The sequence below is a fragment of the Symsagittifera roscoffensis genome, chromosome 8 (genome assembly GCF_963678635.1).
Source record: "Symsagittifera roscoffensis chromosome 8, txSymRosc1.1, whole genome shotgun sequence".
Lineage (NCBI taxonomy): Eukaryota > Metazoa > Xenacoelomorpha > Acoela > Convolutidae > Symsagittifera > Symsagittifera roscoffensis.
Window position 1 is genome coordinate 33,868,410 of NC_087069.1, and position 19,606 is coordinate 33,888,015.

Here is a 19,606-nt window from a genome sequence, read left to right on the forward strand (position 1 = left end):
CGTATCTACTTTCTGGTTTTCGTTATTTACACAAAAATATCAATTTTTCAAATCGAAAAACGAGCAAAAACGAAAAGTTGGCTTGTGTGCGAATTTTCCTCTAATGTCTTTAAAAATATCATATCGTTTAAAAATATCGTATCTAACAAAAACTTATAACTATTTAAAAAAATCGTTGCAAAACGTTGCAGAGTTTAGTAAAACTCCACGATAATTAGTTATAATTAGCTAAAAGAATGCTTATCAGCCTCTGTAAATGGCCTTTTTTCAGCTTTAATGAAATGGATCCGGGTTGCGGAAAATTAGAAACAAGTCTACTTTAATCAGCTTGATTATTTTGGTTGCAGCTTAATTTTTTTGGTTGCCTCTTTTTGTCATCTGTGAATTTGTATTCAAGTTTTTCAAAAATTGTCTAAATTTCTCAAAAAAAGGAAAATTTACAAAATGGGTTTTTTTGTAAGTCATCCCCCACACGTTATTTTAAGTATAAAAAAGTGAAATTAGTGCATAAAAACAATTATTGACTAGCACAAAAATGTGGCATAGAAATTTTTGCAAATTGACCGATTTGGTTCAACTTTTACCTTCATATTTTTGCATTGCAGGTTACATGTGATTTTTTCTTATTGTATTTCAAAAATTGTTTTCAAATTATATAAAAAATCCGTCAAAAATGGCAAATGGCTGGTCAAAAACTCAAATGTTTCTGGAGCAAAAACCACTCCGAGCACAAATGGACTGTCACTCTCTTCAAAAGTCAAAACAACGAGGTTAAATTTTTTGGAAAACTATCTTGAAAGTGTCTGAAGTTCTTGTTTTTAGAAAGCTTTTTGTTGACAGTTTTTTCCAATAGTAAGATGTTGGGAAGTTGGGATTTTAAACAATTAACAAGAAATGCTACGAACTCAAAACATTTTGTGAAACCATCGTGGATTACAGATTGGATTAGAGCAACTTTCTAAACCACTTGCGATACAATACAACAAATAAAAAACGTAATTCGAAAAATTTTTTAGACGTTGAAAAAAAACTAGTTGAACCAAAGTTTTGACTTCTCAGAGGGCGATAACTTCTAATGTAAAACATTTTCTTAGTTACTGCTAAAACAGCGTAACTTCGCATTACCCCTTATCTCCTTGAACCCACAACATCAGATTTGGGAGAGTAGTTTTCGAGAAAAATCAAAATCATTAGAAAAAAAAATTGTCACAAAATCAAAAGCATTATTTTTCCGAGGGTCCAAATTTTAGGGTCAAAAATGTGGACAGAGTCGCATAAGCAAATGAGCTTCATGAAGCCAGTTCTGAGAAATAAACCCAAAATCTCAGGTATGGCAGGGTAATTTTAGAAAATATTCAAAAAGTTTGAAAAAACACTGAAAAAATCAAAAATAAGACTTTTCCAAGGGCCATAATTTCTTGTGTAAAATTATTGTTTATATCCGTTGATGTAGAGGAGCTTCCCACTACCTTTTATCTCATTGTACTCACAAAATCAGATTTGAGACATTAGTTTTCAAGAAAAGTCAAAAAGATCCACGAAACAATCAAAAATTAAAAAATTTGACTATTCCTAGGGTCATAAATTTACGTGCAAAAAATTTGAATACATTATGAAATAAGGTAGATTCCCAAATGTCCAGATGAGTCCTGTCAACAAAGTTGCTTATGGGAAAACGTCTAGTACCCGATTGCAATACCCTTGCTTATCGCAAGGGTAATGATATAAATGAGTGTTTCCTACTTTCTCACTTTATAAAATTATTTTCAAATTTTTGTTTATCATGAAAACTTTATTTTCCTGAGTATAGGTGTGAAAATCAAAGTTTGGTTTGTTTTTTGAAGATCACAGTTTGAGAAGATCACCAAATGAAGATCACAGTTTGTTTTGTAAAACCAGATTAAGTTAACCTCCCCACCCCCTTCTCCCCCAGTTAGACTAAATTAGAATCTTCTGCTCCTGTCCTTCATTTGAAACCTTTTTTCTAAGCACTGCAATTAAAATGCTTGATTCTAATTGGCTGGAAGTTCCAACTTCAATTTAATCTTCTCCCTGCTCAAAATTTCTTTGGGGGAGGATGTTAACTTGCTTCCTAAAGTCAAAAGATCACGTTATACGCATCGTTTCGGTTAACTTTTTTGTTTTCAGCATATATCAAACCTTTTGGAAATAACTGTTTTGTTTTTCAATAAATTGCTAGATAACTAAAGGAAAAACTACTTTTCTAACAATTAAAATAAGTTTTGTGTTTTCGAGAAAAACTAATCAAGCAAGCAAAACATTCTTGCTTGATTAGTTTAAAGGAGAGATAAAAGACGATCTAAAGACGATTAAAAGCATTTCCAACGTGTTAGACAAGGAATGTCTTATAAAATTGGGTGACCAGTGAATCTTCGCAGAAAATAAAAATTAAAAATTCAACAATAAATAAAAATGAAATTTGAATCGATGAGTGATTCGAAGGAAATTCTGTTAAATCTGGCTTAGCTTTGATTTAATATCAAAGCGAAGAAGATTAAGATTAATTGACCCCTCAGTAGGATTTCTTTTGCTTAAAGCTTAATACTTACACAAATAAAGAAAGTTATTGAGTATACCACATCAAAATGCTTGCTCTTTCTTATCTGTTGTTCTGTAGTTTATTTATTCATCATTCGAAATCACTTGACAAAGGATTCGTTTCAAACTAATTCCATAAAAGCAGATCCGCCCAGGCAGACTTTGTGACGAAGATAATGAAGACTTTGACATTGTCACAATCTCAAACTCAAACAGAATCTTCGTCACAGATTTCTACTAACGATACAAAAATTAAGGTCATAGATATGCTCCACACTTTCAGCGATGATCATGGAAAAAATAATGAAGAATGCATGCATAGCGATGCCTGAATAATAGGGGAAAAGATATGAAGAAAACGGAACAATTGGAAAGCAAAAACTGGGAAATTAGGATCAAGACAGAAAATACTTCAAGAGAAAGTCAGATATGAGGGAAGTTTCTCGCAGGCCTAGCCATGGATTCCCGAGTTGGGCTCCAAACAGAAATACTTTCCATACAATCGCGTACATGGAGTCAATGGAAAACGCTAATCAAACATTTTTCATACATTAAAAAAATGTGTCAAAGACTTCTAAAGCCACATTTTGATCTTCTTGATTCTTGAAATCATCAAAAAAAATTCAGAAACTATTCTACATAATTTTCTGTTTAATTTCAATGAATTTAACATAATTTTTTGTAGATAGAGAACATTTTGGTCGACGAAGTTACGAAGTTTTGATTCTGTTTTTTTTGTCGAAAAACGTTGATTGTGCAATTTTCAATTAAAACAATTGTATTGCGAGCATTTTTCTACTTGAAAAAAAAAAACAATATTCCAAAAGTGAGAAAAAAATTACGTTCTGCTAATTATACGTGAAACCAAGTCAATGCTCAAACAAAGTTCTTCCGAAAAAAGCCAGAAGGTATAACAAACGTTTGACAACACAGAGGCAAAGCGGAGCTTCACGACACTTGCAATAAAACACAAACTATGCGTTACAAGAGAGTGAAAAGAAAAAATTTAAGTTGAAAAAATAATCGATTACTGTGCAAAAGAAATCCAGTTGTCCAGTTGTTGAGCCAAAAGAACACTGCTGTCATAATAAGACTTTGAACCACAACATAATCTTTAATTGAATCATTAACATCAAAATTGGCGGGGCAGTGTTTGAGAAAAGAAAAAATTTCCAACAAATGATCAAAATCTCAAAAGTTTGTTCCTAAATCATTACAGTTTTTTACGGAAAGTAAGGCGTAGCTGCTTCTACAGGGAAGATTTACCCAAGCTGTTGTTTCGATTGAATTCTAAATCTTAGACTTGCCATGGTAGGTTTCGAGAAAAAAGAGAATTGCCAAAATTGCAAAAACTGTGTTAATTTCAGAAAGGGCATAAATTTTTTCATAGAAAAATTAAAGAGTCACCGCTTGTGCGCAAAAACTCATGCAACCTGTTCCTTTGACTTAGCCCTCAATCTCAGATTTGGCAGGGTAGTTTTGAAAAAAGTCAAAAAGTTTCCAAAGCATTACGAGGTCAAACTGTGCACTGCATGGGCGCAAAATTTTGTGTCTGTATGTTCCTGGACTACAGAGACAAGTTGGTAAACATGTTAAAATTTTGTCTGAACGATCAAAGAGAATGAAAGAACAAAAGAAGAACAAAGGGAGCTTCGTTGTTGCGTAATCCGCTTACAATTCACAAAAAACACACATTGGCCTCGTAACGAATTGATTCCAAAAATAAACAAATTCAACTTTTGCTGAGGTACCAGCTTAAGCAGTGAAGAAATCCCGAACATTTATATTTCAAGTAAACAGCTTATCTTGAAATTGGTAGGGTAGTTAAAATTGGCAAATGTTTTTCTTGAAATTGGCAAAAAAACGGCCAGAAGTACAAAATTTTGACTTTTCCGAAAAACCGTTTCTTTAAAAATAAATTTAATGTGTATCCAATTGCAATGAGAAGATTATTCACAAACGGTTTCCTCGATAGAACCGTTAACCTAAAAATTGGCAAAAAAAAACTTTTCGAGAAAAATCCAAAATTTTTCAAAAGCGGACAAATTTCATAACTTTACATTTATCAAGGCAATTATTTTGATCTCACAAAGAATAGTGCAAGTCAGCTAATTCAGTGAGGGTTACTTCAGCTCTATATTTTAATAAATTTTTCATATCAGATTAGGAAGGGTAATTTTCGAGATAAGTAACAAACTTTCAAAATGAATCCAAAACTCAAATAAATTTGACGTTTCCGAAATTTAATACAATTTTACTTCAAAAGTTCAGCGTAGCTATCTATGCCGGGAGGCTTCTCCAATCACTTTGTTATTAATTTCTTAAACCCAGCAGGGTAGTTTTCAAGCAAAGCCGAAATGTTTACAAAAACGGTCAATATGTCAAAACCTTGTCTTTTTTGACGCCAAAATATTCCATAATAAAAATAGGGATGTTTGTGCCATGAAGATCCCAGCTAAAGTTTTTATCGATGAACACTTAGTCCTAAAAATGAATTGAAAAAGTTGAAAAAAGTGAAAAAAATCGAAACTGTCAAGAAATGCCATTTTTGAGGCCACAAAATTCTTCTATAAAAAAACTAAAGCTTAACGGCTGATTCAGAAGAAATTGCCAGTACTTGTTGTTTTCATTGATACTTCATCTCAATTTTGACGGAGATGTCTCTGACAAACAATCCAAGAAAATGAGTCAAACAATTTCCCCCTTGAAATTTTCGAAGGCCGTTGAAGGTGAAGTAGAGTAAAAAGAGATTAGAAAAAAATGCAGACACACAACGTAGTAGCCAGTCTTTCCTTTGGTATCAATTTTCTTGAAGAAACTGTCGAGAAAAATCCAATTTTAACTAACAGTGAAAAGAAAATTCCTAAGCGTCTCAAAAAAGAAAAGTCAAAAAGGAAATCCCATACATTTTCATAACACCTCATATTATCGAACAAGATATTTTTGACCTTGAAGCTACCCAAAACAAGTTGAAAAGTTCCTCAAAACAGAAGCCGTGAGTAGTCAGTCATTTGAAAAGCTGATAGAAATTTAAATTTTTCAAAATCAGACTTGATATAATGACAAACTACAGAACTTTCAGTTTTAGTACAAAAAATTTAAAATTGATTTGAAATTTCAAGCTTTACAAAAAACTATGCCAGATAGTAAAAATGTCACTTAAAGTAACAGGGATTGAGCCGACAGAAACTAGGCGGAAAACCTTGAATCCGAAAAAAAATCTTATCTGGAACAGTTATTACTGTCGGAAACGACTACGCTTATTTACTAGGTAAATGAAAGTAGTTATACTTGAGTTTTCGAGAAATTCAGCATGTTTTGTAATTTACCCTTCCTACAAAAGAGAAAATTCTGTAAGCAAAATTATTTAAGGGAAAAAAATTGCATCCGATTGCAATATCCTTGCTTATCGAAAGGGTAATTCTAGAAAAAAACTGTTTAGATCATAAACAAACTGCTTGAAAAGCGTACCGGATAACTTATATTGCATTTGGAAAGAAAAACGGAAAACTAACCGAAAGAAAAATACACACCAGAAAATAATCAACTTTTTTTAAATAAGTTTATTTTAAAAAACTAACTACTGCATAAATTGATTTAACAGGTCCTTTTGTTTGAGTTTCAAGAAATTGAACATATCAGCCTGCACACGTGAATCCTGAATCTGCACGTACATCTTGAATTTGTCAGAAATGTTTTTACGGGAAAAAAGCGATGTGTCGATTACAAGTCACTCGCTGTCGCAAGTGAAATAACATCGTCCAAACTACACGACAGGTTTTCACACAAGGGAAGCAAAAATCTTTTTGAGTATTTTGTGCAAATCCACTTTAACTTTTTTCAACGTTAGTTAAAATGAATCTAAATCAGTTAAAATGCAGCCAACAATTATCAAACACAGAAGTTTTCACCTAGTAGCAAATTACAAAAGACAATTTCGTCACACTTTAACCTCAAAACTTCTACTATTCCCCTCAAAAACAGCCATGGAAAACGTTGGGAAAAAATACTGATTATTCCGACCGGTGAATGAAAAAAGCAACCTATATCAGTGTTGTGAGTTGTTCATTTTGTTTTAACTTTTTGACCTTTAGCAATAATTATATACCGCCGATCATTCAGTTTTATTGCTTTTTTAGTTTAGACAGTCGTAATTCATTCTTAACCATTTTATTCTTTTAATTTCTTGGTTAGTGTACATAATTTTAGAAATTCAGGGAGCAATTTTGGAAGAGTTTATTATGGCGCAGTTAAATGAATCGAACCTGCGGGGAATTCATGCAATCTGGTCGAACCACACAAAAGAACCACCACAATCCTGGACTCACTGGAGTGACCAATTTCAATTGGCCATCATAGCGTAGAAGAATCTTGACATCGACAATCTAATGGGACCGGAGGTACCAGAAAGTCAGATTCCAATCCTCGAACAGTCCACAGAAAAGAGGTCGAAAAATGAACGAGCCAGTCGGGAGGCGAGAAACAGATCAACTATGAAGTCCTACGAAACCGCCGAAGAGAAAAGGATATACGATGAAATAAAGAAATTTGGAGGATTGAAACGAGCGGAAGCGGACAAAAAGTTGAAATCAATTTCATTTCTAGTTCTTGGAAATGATGGGACAAGGGTATTCTCTCAGAAAAACCCTTGAGTAAAAATTTTAGCCATCTCTTTTAAAGAATTTTGGGATCTCTTAGATCTTGCTTTTAACAAACCTTCAAACGTCACATTTAAGAGGTACAAACTCCTAAATCGAAAACAAAGAAAAGGGAATCTTTTGGACAGTTCTGGGGAGCATTGACGGATCTAACTAGCACCTGCAACTTCAGAGAATCTGATTTGTCAGAATGGATTAGAGACGTATTTATTTGCAATATGAGGAATAGCGAGACCGAACGGAAACTCCTATCGTCAACCGTCGGCCAATCGGAAGCTTTGAACCAGGTCCTAATAGACGAAAAAGGCTTCTTTAATCACCAGAAGTTAACTAAAATGGCAAAAGCGACCAACGGGTCAAGTTTTAAACCATTTCACGGAAACAATCATGTCAAAAAGGAACCAAGCTTAAACATCGAAAGAAGCAATTAAACATCAAAACAAGAAATGCGCAAACTCTTTTACTAAAGGCCATCTAATTGTCTCTCCGGCCAGAAAGATCATCTGTAAAAACTGTAACAATAAAGGCCATTTCGCAAAATTATGTAAATCAAAGAACAAAAGACCATCTGTAAATATTGTAAATGACTCTGTCAATACCGAGAATTGTAAGCACGTCCCGTCGGAAGATTCCTGGAGCTAGAACCAAGAAGAAACTTGTGGAGTGTTTAACGCCTGAAACGAAAACTGTCAAAGCGATGACGACTATTTCTCAGTATTGAGCCTGAGGACAATTTACGGTCAAAACGGATTGAAAACAAAAAATTTATTGAACATAGGACTTGGATGGGAAATGATTCTAATTATGAACATGCCTGTAGATTCTTCCAACCCAACGAGTCTTTAAAACAAAGTATCACATAAATTGAAGCTCCGTTGCCCCAACTTAAAGATTCATCCGGTTGAAAAACGTACGAAACAGTTGTACTGCGGTTTCACGGACAGCACAATCAATATATTGGGAAAAAATATAGTCCGAACACAATCCAACGGGTGGATATGCGAAGAGACCCCTTTTTTTATTACGATGGACATGAAAAAACATCCTGGGCAACGACAACCTTCCGAAACTGGAGATTGAAGTGAAACAGAAGGAGTGTCAAGTGCTGATCTGTGCAGTCAGTAACCCACCGGGGAGAGTAAGTCAAAATACTTGGAATATGCAACAAACGAACTTTTTAAGAATTTCAAGAATCTCTTTAACAGAATCGGAAAGATAGCAAACGATCGTAAAAGTACACGATTCCATTCCCCTTTAAGCCGGTCAAGCAAAAGGCAGAAGGGTATCGTTACCTTTGTTATCGGAAGTAAACGAGGAACTGAAAGGATGGAAAAAGAAGGCCAGATAGAAAAACTGGCCAAATGCGACGAAGATTGTTTTATAAGTCCAATAGTTATTACTAGAAAGAAAGATGGCTCAATCAAACTTGCACTAAATTCAAAACTGTTGAACGAACAGATCTTTAAAAATAATCACCAGATGCCCAATATCAACGAATTGATAGATAAGGTAGTCTTACAATTATCAGAGAAGACCGACGGGCAGGTCTGGTTCAGTAACCTTGATTTAAAGAACGCGTATAGTCAGCTTCAGTTATGCAAAAAGACAAGTAAATAATGCAATTTTAGCACAGCAGGGGGAGAAACTACTGGTACTTACATATTTTTAACCAGATTTTATGGATTGGGCGATATGCCTAACGAGTTCTAAAGAGTCATGGACCTACTTTTAAAAGAAATACCTTTTACAAATTGTTACATAGACGACATTATTTGCCTCCAAAGGAACTATTGAAGAACAAAGCAATTGTAAAAAGAATTCTGGAAACACTGGACAAAAATAAAATGGGAGTGAAATGAAGGAAATGCGCATTTTTCCAGGAAGAGATAGAAAGGCTCGGGCTCAAGATTTCAGAAGCGGGGTAAGACCATTGGTCGGAAAGGCCGATGCTATAAGCAAACCTACCAATCCCAAAGAACATCTCTGAACTTCGTTCATTCTTCGGCTCGAGTAATCAATATACTAAATTCGTTCCGAATCTGTCTCTTTTAAGCTACCCACTAAGAGTTCTTCTGAAGAAAAAATCAATGTACCAATGGGACAACAGTCATTCCATCGCATTCGAAACCTTAAATTCGAAATTGTAAATATTACTTAGTCATTTCGATATCAAAGAAAAAACAAGATTGAAAACTGAAGCTTCACACAATGGCCTAGGAGCCACACTTGAACAGTTCCAAGGGGGAGATTGGAAAACAATAGCACTCGCCTCGAGATTTTTAAACAACCACAAAATCAAGTACTCAACCAACGAACTCGAACTCTTAGGCGTAGTTTGGGCATGCGAGAACTGCAGAAACTACCTATATGGCTCAGATTTCGAAATTGTTATAGACCACAGGGCACTCCTTTCCACAAACCATAGCAACAAAACAATGCATAGCAGATTAACACGATAGGTAAATAGATTGCTAGCCTTAAATTTTAAAATTTCTCACTTCCGGGTAAAGATATGGAATTTACAGACCTTCTTTTTTGATTACCTTCTGGCAAAGCTTTACCTCCCTCCCACTAGGATGAAGAGTTTGTTGTGGCTTCTGTTGACAAAATTCGTAATATTTTATCGAAGTCACAAAATTTTACCGTTGTAAATAAAAAATTCTTAGACCGACCTTCGGTCGCGGTAAATTCAATTGTAAATACTTTTCTCTCGTCGGGAACAAGTAATTCAAGCAATGAGATTAGTCGAATTTCTACTGATAGCTCTTTAGCTTCATTTAATTTTAGAATTAATGCTGCTTTTATTTCTTGTATTGCCAAGTAGGTCAAAATTTGTAATTATTCACACGTCAGATCAGAAAATTGTACATCAAAGTGTATTCCGTTAGATAATTCGCATTTTAAGTACAAAATAATTTCGTTTTCGGATAAAGCCCTACTATATTTCATAATGCTGAACAGAGGAACACAATATTGCTTTGAAATTCAAAGACGACCTACTTAATAACGACCACTTGAACTTATTGAAACGCTACAAAGCTAACTTATCTTCTCCCTCTTCCCCAATTATACCAGAAAATCATTGCTCCAAGTAGTTACTACAAATAATGACCAAGGTAGACAAAATCTGAGACAAAAACTAAAGGATGTAATTATGACACTGAAGACTGGATGCTCATTGGGAATTCATGGTTCATACATGAAAAAATATGAGAAGGACCAACATACCAGAGATGATTTACTTTTCAAGGACAACAAAATTGTAATACCAGCCGCGGCCCGAGGGGCATTCAGTTCGATGCTGCACGAGTCACATCCAGACCAGTTTGGCATGAAATTCCTGGCTGAACACATCTGGTGGCCACATTATTATAGGGAAATATTTTATCACGGCAAATCTTGCAAACAATGTTCAAAAGCCGGTAAGAACCTTAGGGTGTTGTTGGGATCGGATCAAGTGAACAAAATACCGGAACTGTCATTCGCTAATGAAGAGATTAATTTAGACTTCGCAGGCCCGTTGGACGCTTCCGAAACAACTTGACATGATACACTCTGGGAGATCATTTACAAAGATTATGAAGAACAGAGGACCCAGTACTGAGCCTTGTGGATCTCCACTTTTGACTTCGAGTTCTGAAGAGATCGAGTTTCCAACTTTTGCTCGGTGTTTTCGACTTTTCAAGTAGCTTTCAAGCAGCTCCAAAGCTCCTCCAGTAATGCCATTAATTTGCAATTTTTCATGACTGCCCTTGTCGAACGCCTTTTCGAAGTCGAGGTATAGAGCAGTCAGTGTTGAAATCCGAAGTGGTCAAATCTTTCACTGAGATATAAGATCATTTGAGTCATTGTGGATTTACATTTGGTGAATCCATGTTGTTCTTTGCAGATATTGAGTCCAATGGCTACGTATAGTTTTTCGAAAATTAATGTTTCAAGAACTTTTGAGAGGCACGCCAAGAGCGCAATGAGACGATAATTTGAAATGTCTTGTTTGTCTCCGTCTTTAAATATTGGTATAAGGATACTCAATTTCCATAAGGAAGGGTAGACATGTTTATTACCAATTATGTTGAAGACGAGTGTCAGTGAAGGAGCCAAGTATTTAGCTAAACTTTTAAGAGGTAGATTTCCTAGACCGTCAGGACTTTTTGCTTTCCCAATACACAAGTTCTCAAGTGTAGTTTGCACTTCCTCTCTTGTAAAGTGGAGTTTATCTACTTTTGAAGGTTTGGAGTTATCGGAGGTTCTTTGATAATCCGAATTAGTAAAGACTGATTGAAAGAACTCATTTAAGAGTTGGGCTTTTTTGTTATCGGTGACAGCGATCTGATCATTTAAGTACATTTTTGAGGGAAGTTGAGATGATTTTTGAATGCTTTTAAAATACTTTTGTATTTGTGAAAATGTTCCATTTTCGAAAACTAAGTGTTCAAACTCTTTTTGATCTTCGTTTAAAAGTTCACTAACTCTTGATTCAAGTGTTGCCAGCTTTAGATTGTTATTCGGGAACAGTTTTTTATTCATCCATTTTCTCATTGTATTCCTCCTTTTTATTGTTCCGACTTTCGATACGAAAGTAACGGAATATTTGTGCTCGGGGTGGGTTTTTTTTTCTTCAGACAAATTTCGACTTTTTAACTAGCCATTTTTGACGGAATTTTTTTATGTCATTCGAAAGGTATTGTTGTCCTGAGCTCAAATTTGAAAAGATATTTCACCTGTGATCATTTTTCGTAAAGTTATGGGGGTTAAGATTGCCATTTTGGCCAATTTGGGACAATGAACGCGCGATATATTTCGCGCTATTAACGCGTAAGCGGAGAGTTAATCCGTCTTAGAAATCGTTCCAAATTGGTTTAACGAAGCTTATTTGCCATAATTGATTTAAAACAAGTAGCGAAATCTATCATTTTGTACTTTATATGGCGTGTGGGGGATGATTTAAAAAAAAATTAAAAATTTTTGAAAAAAAAATTTCATTTTGTTTTATTACTTTAAATTTTTTAATGATATTACTGCTCCATAAACCTTAATGAGCAGTCGGAACATTCAGGGCTCCGCCCTGATACGAGCAGTCTTGTTGCATTTGATGTTTCATTGCTGACCCAAGGAGGTTAACTCATTCGGTGTTTTGTCTTTTTGGGTGTATGTTTTTCCAATATCTTATGTAGCCAATCATACCATAAATCAACTACAATGTCGACATTGCTGAAGCAGTAAGGCAAGAAAGGATTTTGCACAATGTATAATCCGATTTCATTCCAATTCGCTTTTTCGAACGAAAATATGCTAAAATCTTCTTTTTCAGGCAAGGTTTTTGTCACTTTGAACCAATCATTTAAACTTAGTTTGAGCTGATGAAGTTACCACATACACAAGTTCTCAAGTGTAGTTTACACTTCCTCTCTTGTAAAGTGGATCTGATGATGTTACCACAGATGCTGTAACCACAGAAAATTGAACTAAGAATTAGCACTATTAGTACACAAAGGCATTTACTAGCTTTGCGACACATGTCAAACACAACATGGCAAGCTAGCTGACAAAAATTAATCAACTCAGATCGAAAATCATTTCGAAAAAACTGCATCGACTGAAAATTAGTTCGAAACAATGTCTTTTTTAGGAAACACCTACTGCAACAAACTTTCCAGTGTTTTACAAGCATTCATTTAACTAACCGGACAAAACTTACGAGGAGGCGCATTGAAACTAGCGCAGGCCATTAAGCCGACATAACTTGAACCAAACCATTTAAGCTTGTTGGACCTTAGGAGCGCAAAAGTTTCAAAAAATTGAATTACACGGAAGAGTAATGAACGCAAGAAAACACGTGTTTGAATTTCGAAGAAAAAAATAGATGGCCGTAAAGCTCTTTAAAATTCTAGAAAAATGTATGATTGACACTTTTATGATAAAATTAGCCCAAATTGAGACAACTGGAATAAAATTCCACCTCCGAAACTAGAAGTTGATCACGCTTTTCAAGACTTCGACACTTTCGCTGTTCGATAGTGGAATTTTAACAAAGGAGATGCACTGAACTTACAAAGAAACCATAACGCGAAAAAGTAAATTTGAGCTTGAATAAATTTCAAGACTTCTGAAAAAAAACATCGCGACCTATATCGCCTCTTAACGTTTATCGACTCTTAATAAGCCTGCAGATGTAATTTTGGGACAGCGGGGTATCATCCCACTTTCTGCAGCACCGGGTGTGAATATTTCGTTACTTCACTAAGGCCTTATTATCAAAAAATTTCTGCCAAGTATGCTTGAGAATGGTTTGACCCTGCCACGGCATTTCACCAACGACACAAAGTTGCAGCTGATCTCAACTCGCAGCTGATTTTTCTTGCACCTCTTTTGTGATAAACCTCTCAGACGAACTGTTAACAAAATTTTAAGGGATTTCAATGCATTAAAAAATGTTTCATCAAAACTATATTACTGGATTTATAAATTAATCTACGATTCATAAAATAAACTAAACAAAACTAAAATTATTTTAAATTTGTGGATGATAATTGGAAGGAGGCAACATTTGAAAATTTCGGGAACGAAAAATTCAGTTCAGAGCGACAGAGTTCAAATGTTCATATGCAGTGGTATTCTCTTCTGCAGAATGAAAAATTCAGTTCAGAGAGCGAGAGAGTACAAATGACACATGTAGTTGTATTTCCTTCAGTAGACTTTTGCCCTCAATTTCATTTCCTGACTTTCATTTTCAATTTGTTCAGCCTGCTTTTCCCTCTTTCGGGGCAATTTGATCCGCTATATTTAAGTCGATTAAATAGTTCAGCACTTCAGTCCCATAGCACGCACGCTTCAATGAATTCTGTTCATATGTTTGGTCAAATGGTCTTTGCGGGTGAATCTTTGCGCGCAGACGGGACAAACATGATTCTTCTCTCCTGTATGTGACCTCCTGTGTCTTGCCAGCTCATCTGATCTTGTAAAGGCTCTCTCGCATAGATTGCACGCAAAGGGTTTCTCACCTGTAAACAACAAAAAAACTAATCATTCACCGGTCAATTGACTTTTATTTTAAACCAGTCGAATCAAAACAGCTCATTGCTATCTTCATCTTCCAATTGTACAGAAGATTTTGAATAGAATGAAAACAAATTTCAAAAAATTTGAAACTTATGAGAAAATTTTGATTTTTTAAGTAAATAACTCTTTTTTGTAGTTTTCATTTTAGCCTTGAATCAAGTATGAACTGTATATGTACCTGTGTGACTTCTGTAATGTGCTCTGAGATGGCTGTTCTTCATGTATGATTTGCCACAGCCTGTGAAATTGCACACGAAGGGTCGAGGTCTCTCAGCGACCGAAGAACTAGCTCCACTGCTGCTGCCAGAACTGCAATCACTATGATTTCCTCCCTCGTCCCCATCTCTGCATGGAGACGCTCTCAAAGAGTCTCCACCTGAAGATGACGACGACAAAGGTCTGCTAGGCTGCAATGACAGTGGCGCAATAGGTGCCGGTCTGATTTGCCTGCAATAAAAAAAAACTTAAATACTCACTAAACAAGCATCAATCTGAAAGTTTACGAAAAATTTTCACCAAGATTCAGAATGGAGCTTAATGATAAAGCCAGTGTTTATTTTCTTTATACTGCGCTGAAGCAGGTAATTTTCAAATTCAAAGAGAATGTTTAATTAAAATTTACCTGAAATTGTTGACGTTAGGAGTGAACTTGGCGCCTGCAAGCTGCAGTTTGCCCAATGCAGCTGGAGTGATGATATAAACAATCTGAGGAGCACCAGAGTTCGACTGAAGAACTGTCGAATTCAATTTCCTCTCCTGTTGGACAAATACGGATGATTCAGTTGGAAGCGCCGAACCTGGTTCCGAAGCAGATGCTTTCGACTCCAGATTCGACCCTGATACTGTTGTAAATTGCACCTTGTTGGTTTTCTGAATTGTCATTGGAATCAGAGGTGGAATCGTGACCGGTACTGATGTGGCTGGAATCCTAATATTACCCATATTTGAGGTGTAAAGAGGCGTCGGAGAACCAGAACCTGGTATCCAATTATTGCTATTGTTGTCGAACACCTGGAAAGGTGCCGGTGGCGTAAACGGCCCGTGTTGGGAATCATTGTCCATAAATTCGCTGGAAAAACTCCCTTTTCTGGACACAATTCCCCTCAGAACGTCAAGTTCGTCCACAGATTTGCCACAACTGTCGCAGTTGTTGTTGACATCCTTGTTTAAATCCAATACAGTAGGACTTTCCTCGCTGTACGGCTGAATCAGCTTGCGCTTCTTCAGAGGAAGGTGTTTCTGATCATCACAGAGTGGGGAACAATTGGCTCCCAAAGTCCGCTTTGACTCCGAGGAGCTACTGTCATGCAAATGGAATCCATGCATTTGGTCTTGGTACTCGCAATGAGCAGGCGAAACGGCTGTTGTGCACTCCATTGTTTAAGAATTGGAGATATTTCAAATTGAAATAAGAAAATTCGGACAAAACTGAGAAATTTTCAGGAATGTATATCGCAAGAATGGTAGTTCGTAAGAACAAATGGTAACAGAATGATGTTGCAGGTTGAAAGAAGGTTGATTGAGAGGGTTAACTTCTCGAGCTGAATAATTGGTGTGTTGTGTTTTATCTGGTGGTGTGACTGCCTAAGCTTCAAATGTAGTTTCAGCCTCAAAATTGAGTATAAATACGTGTTCTAACCGAGCAGAGGCAAAGTACGACTGACTTTAGACCGTCATGACACAATGCTGCGTGAACAATTTAGACGGTGTGTAACATTCTCAGCCAATCAAAATCAAGCGGCGTGAAAAGTGTCTGAACAAAAGCGGATTCGTCGGTTATTTTAGTCAAACAATCGCGAATCTGTTCACAACACAGCTCCTTATATCGTCTATTTGTTCACATTTCGACCTCGTGGTCATATTTGTAGAGCAACGTCACCAGTCTAATTCAAAGCTACCAATAGTCCGAACAAACCGCCTAAGCACACAGGAAAATTACCAGTCAAATCGTAAGGAAATATACAGAATTGGTATCTAGGCCTTAGTTCTTTTTCCTTCTATGTTGCTAATTCAAGAAATACCACAAAAGGGATTATTCAGCGGCGAACACAAAATGCGTGAACAAACTACACTATTACCATTCTGATACCACATGTTGGTTGTTATACGACAACGAGTGATGCATAGCATTCAAAATATCACGAAAACAACTGAAGATACAGTATTTGCCTACAATACACACCACATTCTAATGGCTACTTTAGAAGATTAATTTCAGTAAAAGCAACTATTTACCACTGCGCAGGTGTGTTCGCCTTGACACTAGGAGCGTGAATCAAAGATTGTCACCCGAGTTACCCGATTATTCTCCCACTGTTTTATGTTCTCGTTACGTTGGCGTCACTATTTGTTCACAAATCGTTCAGCCTGGTTTTCAATTCTCGTGACGTTATTGAATGGCAAATGGTCGTATCAGCAAAGTTCATACGATTTTGAAGGTACGACTAAGGCTTCTCAAAGTGAACAAAATAAATGCCAACATGAACAAATTTGAATCTAGCACCGAAAGGACAACTCAAAAAGATATAAATATATTTGCTTTTGAAGCCGACGGTTAAACGACAGGCGTTGCAGCAATGGTATATATTTTGAGTATTTGTAGCAACGACACAAGCAAGAACACAAAACAGTTCATAACCTCAAAGTCATGCGCGTTTAAACTCTGAGGACAAAAAGCAATGAACTTAGAAGCTCAGTTCACGTGTCACTAGAATATATATGAACAAATTCAGCTCTTAATAAGTAGGCAGACATCAAGTGAACAAAAATAATGAGTCGCATTTCTTTACGCCACATCTGCCAGAAAACTTTGACAAATTGACAAAAAAAAACATGTAATGCAAAGCTCAGCTTCGGCTACACCCTCCCCCTCTAAATGATGAACAATGAAAAAAAAATTATAACAAAATTGGGATACAGTTACTAGGAAATTCAATTTATTATTATGAGTGAGACTGGTAAAAAAACGAAGCTATTTTACTTCATTTAGCCTCAAACTGACTTTTTTTCGCCTTTTTCTGCACATAAATTCCATAAAGAAAGATGTCAAATGGGATTTTAACTATCGTTTAATTCCCATTTTTGCATTTTTCTACTTGATTTGCCGTTAAGGATATCAGCCCCTGCATTTTTAAGTAAGCTCTATCCAATTTCTTAACAAAAAGTTTCGTTTTCATTTTTTCTCATTTAGGGAGGTATAACCGAAAAAACCCGCCACCCCTATTAAGAACCAACTCAACGGTTAAGCATATTGCATGCAAATTTTATAAACCTAGTAAGAGATCTCCTTTTTGGCAAAAAGGGAGAAATAGTTAAAGAGATCCCTCAAAATTTACGACTGCAAGACACCGCAGAAAAAAACTAAGCTCCTAATAAAATTCTAAGCAACTTTTGTCTCAGGTGATAGCCACACGAATTAGTTTTAACCAAAATCCTATCATTAACAGACACGGCGACAAAGCGGAGTTTGAAAATTGCTATTACATCTATCTAACTACTTAAAAACTGAACCTATGCAACTTCATCTTAGGTAGCTGCAACTCCAGCAAATATCAAGCGATGCATCTTTATGACACAGAGGCGAAGCGAAGCCTCGCACCACTTGCGATACCAAATTAAAATAGCATTGCAAGCCAGTAGACAAGGAAAAGAAAGCCACTAGATCCAAAAAAAGTGAAAAAATTTTGGAAACTAGAAAAAAAAACTTCAAAATGCTGTCTGCAATGATGTTGTATTTGCGGAAAACACATCAGAAACACAATCGACAGAGTTTAATGGAAATTCAACTGAGCCGACAATACTTAGTTCAAATTCCAGTAGAACGGAAAACAAAATTGTTGTCATGAAATCTTTGAACAATAAATTCTATTCAAAGATTTTGTGCGATCCTAAGGGCGCGTAAAAATTACGTTTCTTTTGAAACTACCCAAAATGAGGTCACTCAGCCGATAAAATGTTAACCTAAATAATTTATGTCGAATAAAGTTTTAAAGCGAAAAAAAAAGAAAATATACGAAGTCAAGGTTAGTTGAATAACAAACTGCAGGAGTAAATCAAGACACCAACAACAACTATAATGAGAATTGCACACAGCAAAAAATAACCACACTAAGATGTTGCAACTAAGCAGACAAATAATAGGCTGACACTTTTATTTGGAAAAAAAGGTCCAGGTCAGATTCGAACCCACAACCTTTGCCGTCCCAGGCTGATTCATTGCCTCCAGACTAAGAGTGGTAAGTGACTTGAAGGCAGAAAAACACATAGTAGGGTAGAAACATTTTTTTAAAGGAAAACATGACATATTATCATGTATAAGCTATCGTATCACTTTAGTTTGCACACTGGAATATTAAAAACATAGCCAAATGACAGCTGGAAAAGAGAAATGAACGCAAGCAAACAGAAGAAAAACACTGACTTTCAAAAAATTTCATTTTTCAAAGTTCAAAGAAATCAAAAGACGCCCGTTAAGCTCTTTGAATTTCGAGAATATTTTTGATTGGCACTATTTTGATAACATTAATCCAATTTGAGAGAACTGGATCAATAGGTAAAGTTTTTATTCAGCTGGAAATCTAAAAATTAAATTCCACCTTCGAAATTAGAAAAAGATCACTTTTTTTCGCGCCATTTCCACGTTCGTATTTGTGCTAGTTATGTAACTTTCAGCAAATGAATTACAATTGAACTCAAAAAGTGCATATAAACCTAGGTGCATTCATATATGCATTAATATGCATGAATGCACATCTGTAGTTATAAGAGCATTCTAAGACTTTTTCTTGAAAAAAAAACCAAAAAAATCAAGGCCTATATAAGAACCTTCACTTTATTTAAACAATTGACTTTAGAACAATAAGGGAAAAAATAATTAGAAATTATTTTAAAAAAGAACTGCGAAGCCAACGAAAGTGCGTAAGGTAGCAGAGCGTGCCACAACTCAGACTGCTGTCGAATAAGTCTGAAAAATGCAAAAAAAAAACGCTCTTCTTCGACATACCTTTTATTTTTAGAACCTTAAGCAATGCAAAAAATACATCCTCGTCATAGTTCTGTCCCGTTTTTCGGCTTCGTTAAAATTATAGTATATGGCAATGATACTCTTTGAATTTCAATTGACACTTTTTTATATTAAAATTAACCGAATTAAATAAAACTGGATCAATAGGTAAAGTTTTTATTCAGCTGGTAAAACTATAAACCAATTTTTAAACTAGAAGTTATCGTATTTTCTCTCTCATCATCTCCTTTTTGTTATTGGAGAGCGTAATTTGCCTTTCATTTGCAAATAAATTTGAATAATACTTATTTTGAACTATTTCCAATAA

At 35.5% G+C, this 19,606-nt stretch overlaps 1 protein-coding gene across 2 annotated transcripts; it reads right to left on the minus strand.

Annotated features, from left to right (window-relative positions):
• Window positions 1–13,651: 13,651 nt before the first annotated feature.
• On the minus strand, window positions 13,652–19,088 carry LOC134853546 (Krueppel-like factor 6). Of its 2 annotated transcripts, XM_063869545.1 has the most exons (4): window positions 16,512–19,088; window positions 14,899–16,194; window positions 14,455–14,723; window positions 13,652–14,218 (listed from the first exon to the last, which is right to left on the minus strand). In XM_063869545.1, exons 2-4 carry the CDS (start codon window positions 15,651–15,653, stop codon window positions 14,049–14,051), a joined length of 1,194 nt encoding a protein of 397 aa, XP_063725615.1. In that variant the 5' UTR covers window positions 15,654–16,194; window positions 16,512–19,088; the 3' UTR covers window positions 13,652–14,048. The 2 variants fall into 2 exon arrangements, with proteins under 2 accessions (XP_063725615.1, XP_063725614.1); XM_063869544.1 differs by having other exon boundaries at window positions 14,899–19,088.
• Window positions 19,089–19,606: the final 518 nt, after the last annotated feature.